Source organism: Callionymus lyra, chromosome 18 (assembly GCF_982586985.1).
Source record: "Callionymus lyra chromosome 18, fCalLyr1.hap1.1, whole genome shotgun sequence".
Classification (NCBI taxonomy): domain Eukaryota; kingdom Metazoa; phylum Chordata; class Actinopteri; order Syngnathiformes; family Callionymidae; genus Callionymus; species Callionymus lyra.
The window spans coordinates 6,421,833-6,426,057 of record NC_141835.1 but is presented as its reverse complement, the minus strand read 5'-3'; the positions used below and the strand labels follow the sequence as shown (position 1 = coordinate 6,426,057).

The window sequence follows — 4,225 nt, the reverse complement described above, 5'->3', positions numbered from 1 at the left end:
GATGATGATGCAGAATGAAATTTCTGCAAGGACTTTAACATTCGATTCTACTTTTTAGCTTTTTTTTTCATCATGTGCAACATTTATTGTTGCTGCTCTCAAACAAACTGTAATGTTGCTCCATTTTCAACCAATATAAACTTGTTTCTGTGAGTCAATGAGTTCCACAATCGCTGACCTCGAAATCATTTCCGTTTATAATCAAAACACTGATTGATTTGTGTACATTAGAGGAAGATTAATCCCAGTCGTCTTGAGTTTTATCTGAAATAGTTTGGACACTCGTGAGACACGATGTTCCAGGCTTCTTTAAAAGCTTCAACGACTCCTTCATCCAGCGGACCCTCTTCTGCAACCGTCAGGTTCTCCTTCAGCTGCTCCATCGTCGACATGCCGATGATCACTCCGTCTCCTAGTTCACCCTGTGAGGAGGCAGGATTACAACTTGATGATGCAATTCAAAACCAAACGCCCAGTACAGTAAACTCAGTATATTGCCCCCCCAAAAAATTCCAAGACGTTATATAGTTGAAAGAAATGTCAAGGTAGTCTCAACACACAAGGGTCAAGTATAGATGAACCTTTAATTGTTTCTCAATTTAAACTCAAATATAACATTTTACAATGTTGTAGGTTTACTGTCTGACATGAGTGTCACATTTAATTATATATAAACATTTAATAGTTAATGTTTTATTAAAAAAAAGGTAATTAAATGGTGATGTGATGTTTTTTAAACGTCAAATGCACCTTACCAGACATTTTACAATAAAAATACTTTAATATAAATGATGTGGAAACACATGTAGACTCTTAAGGAATTAATTATCACAAAATTACCTGCATTTAAGATGAAGATAAAAAGCTTAGAGTTAACATTTTCTAATTTCACACAAATTTTTTAAACCAAACCAATAAGGAACACAACTATTCACTCAAATGTTCTTGAATGAAAGAAGTATTCGAAAGAGTCGACATATGAGGGTCAGGTCAAGGTTTAATCAAACAATCTGACTTGAACTAATGAAAAATAACTGGACGTTACCTTGAGCTGGGAGTGATGGTACATCCAGCGCATGGCAGCAGATGTCAGAGTAGGTTTGTTTGCGCCGTATGCATTCTCCATCGCTTTCAACACCAACTCGATCGCCTCAAAGTGACTTTGCTTCCAGTATCTTGCAGAAAAGGGCCTGAATGAAAATAGCCTCTTGATTTAAAAACAAAAAAAAGAAGTCCTTTACCTGTCCCTGTAGGCAGCAGCCCATCTGTACCCAAAGAAACGGCCTTCAGGTTGAGAAGCATCTTGGTCTACATAGTGGTACTTCCCAGTGAGAAGACCGCCTGATAATACATGTTAAAATAGTTGCTGAATAAACTTAAAGAAAAAACTGAACCGTAACAAACTGTACCTGCAAGAGGATTATACGCATAAAACCTCATCCCGAAGTATCTCAAACATGGAAGCAGCTCCGTCTCCACCTGTCTTGTGGTAGCATTGTACATCCCCTGTGAGGGGTCAAAGGTCAATCATTCATTATTTCACATTTATAAACACAAATGAATGAGCCTGCACAGCTTCACATATTGTAGCCAGATTACACAATGAGTCGTGATCACCTGATACACAGTCGGGACGACCCAGTTGTTGTGTCTACAGATAGAAGCGATTTCAGCCACTTCCCACGAGGCGTAGTTAGAGAGACCAAACTCCTTGAACTTTCCCTGCAAGTGATGAACAGGACTAGTTTATTGCTGGCATGATTACGATAAGTACCCTTAGAGGAGTTTCATTACTTCTTTGTGGAGCTCATCGCAGGCTCGGAGCGTGTCCTGGATGGGGGTCTGGTGGTCAGGGGCGTGCAGGTAGAAAAGTTCTACACAGTCCGTCTTCAGTTTCTTCAGGGAGGCCTCCAGCTGTGAGCGAACACTTTCCGGTTTCAGTGTTTTACCCTCCCAGGGGTTAGCCTTGGTGGCGATGCTAACTGCCAATGAAAAAACAAACATTTAACACATAGATATGAATGTAGGATAATGTATTGGAAACAATCGGATGATACGTATATTGATACAGGGGCAATTATACGATATATTAGAATAATAAGGAAGGGTATATTTGTATTATTGTAGAGTACTTGACTCTGGTGTTTCAGAATTTACAGACCGTATGAATCTTGACAAAGTTGTAACTGCTTTCAATTCAAGACATCAACTTTTAAAGCCGCTAGAGTCCACTGTCTCCTCTTGTCCTCAGTCATCGCAGGGATATCGCTTGGATTTTATTGTTCCTTGGACTGCAGAAGATGTAGTGACTGAGTCATTGGCCATAAGTTTAATTTCAACACAAAAATAAACAAATTGTGAGTAAAAAAAAAAAAAAAATAGTTTAATATATATATATTAAAAAAATATATATATATATATATATATACATACATACATATATACAAACACACAAACACTTCTTACACTTTTATACTATAGTCAGTGAAAATGTATTCACACACACATTTTGTTTACATCAACAACTAAAACGAGAATTACGACATGTAGTATACGTGGTGTTTGTATTTACAATACGGTTTTATTTTAGAATACACATCTGTTTAAAACTGCTTATTCCATTAGATGCTATTCCTCTACCCTTGTCTGCTACTTTTTATTTATACATATTTTATTGTTGTGTTTTAAAATGTTTTATGTATGTAACCTATGTATGGTGACCTTGAGTGTCAAGAAAGGCGCCTTTAAATAAAATGTATTATTATTATTATTATATTTAAGAACTTGGGGGAAAACAACATAAGAAAGAAATACAGATAAATAATGAGAAAAATCTGAGTGGCTTTATTTGGTGTGTTTTTATATCCATATTACTATTAACATTACTATTTCAAAATTACTTGTAAACGAAATAAAAATAACCCAGAAAAAAAGTACTTTAGTGATCATGAGACTTGTGCTGTGTCTCAAATCGCATACTAGCGTACTAAAAGTTAGTATTTTTAGTACGTTAGTGTGTCTCAATTCTTAGTATGCGAAATTTAGTGCGCCATGCACACTAAATTGGCGTACTAACACGCCCACAAAACTAGCATGGTTCGATGGACACTAACCACACTAAACGGCTGCCATTTTAGTGAGGTTTTAAACGGAAGTTACGTCATATATAAATGCATATATATGCATATACTTAAATGTGTATTTTCAGCAGCAGTAGGAGGATAAACACGTCTTCGCTGCTGATACCAGCTTAAAAATCTCGCGATTATTTAGATTCTCATATTTTTTCTTTATTTATTTTTCTAAAGTTGCAAAACATGCTGCCAGCAGGTGTCGGCGATAGCGTTCAAACAGCTGGTTGAAACATCGTTAAATAGAAGTAGAAGAAGAAGCTGTCATGTGATTTCCGGTTAGTGTGTAGCTTCAGGGTTTGATTTGAGACATACTATCTGAGGAGAATTTGCGTACTAGTTAGTATGCATACTAAACTGATGCATACTAACTTCTAGCATACTAAGATTAGTATGCGATTTGAGACACAGCATTGGTGAGTACAAAGATTTAGTCGTAGAAGAAGAAAGATGGCAGCTGTAGCCCCTGTGGTCTGCAGGTGTGACTCTACCTCACCTGTCCTGGGCAGGTTCATTCCTCCGATAACAGTCTCGGATTTCCCGTCCGTGTACATGAAGGCTGTGTCCACGCGTGTGTGTCCTCTCTCCAGGAAAGCCTTCACCATCTCCTGGCTCTGCTCGGCGTCAGCTCGACCACCGAACATCATGGTTCCAAGTAAGGACACGGGTTTCTGAGCCTGAGTTGCCGACATGTTTCTCCCGGAGACACAACCTCGCAGAAAGTGTGCGTGGAATGTGAGACTTCTGGTGCGCGAGCACAAGCTGCTGACGGCTAGTAAACGCATGGTGGCCCAGCAGTGGCGGACGTTAAAGGTCGAGCAGGGAGTCTCAACTTAAGTTGCTTTTTCAACTGCGAGCGATTTTTCTTCAGCCAATCAGCGGCTTCGTCACATGTAGCGCGGACCCTTCCATTGGTCTCAAAGTCACGTGTGTCGTCACATAACAACAAACACATCCCTGAAGTTAGGAAGTTAACAGAGGAAACAATTCGAACCAACAATACTTGAAAGACATCTCGACTTGTTTGTGGTTTAAGGCGAGTAGTTTTAGTTTGAAATAACGTGTTTCACGTTAAACTGACAACAACACACGTT

General features: G+C 38.6%; 1 protein-coding gene across 1 annotated transcript; it reads right to left on the bottom strand.

Annotated features, from left to right (window-relative positions):
• Positions 1-207: 207 nt before the first annotated feature.
• On the bottom strand, positions 208-3,823 carry LOC148060292 (aflatoxin B1 aldehyde reductase member 2-like). Its single transcript, XM_087779941.1, has 7 exons — positions 3,628-3,823; positions 1,795-1,982; positions 1,618-1,722; positions 1,410-1,506; positions 1,242-1,341; positions 1,046-1,175; positions 208-422 (listed from the first exon to the last, which is right to left on the bottom strand). The coding sequence occupies exons 1-7, from the start codon at positions 3,821-3,823 to the stop codon at positions 261-263; spliced, it is 978 nt and encodes a 325-aa protein (XP_087636067.1). The 3' UTR covers positions 208-260.
• Between the last annotated feature and the right edge of the window lie 402 nt (positions 3,824-4,225).

Excerpts from the sequence above, each read along its gene's own strand:
- LOC148060292 (XM_087779941.1), bottom strand. The coding sequence starts at position 3,823 with ATGTCGGCAACTCAGGCTCAGAAACCCGTGTCCTTACTTGGAACCATG. Across the intron at positions 1,983-3,627 it reads AATGAACCTGCCCAGGACAG|TTAGCATCGCCACCAAGGCT; the intron begins GTGAGGTAGAGT and ends TTTCATTGGCAG. Across the intron at positions 1,176-1,241 it reads GCTGCTGCCTACAGGGACAG|ATACTGGAAGCAAAGTCACT; the intron begins GTAAAGGACTTC and ends CTTTTCTGCAAG.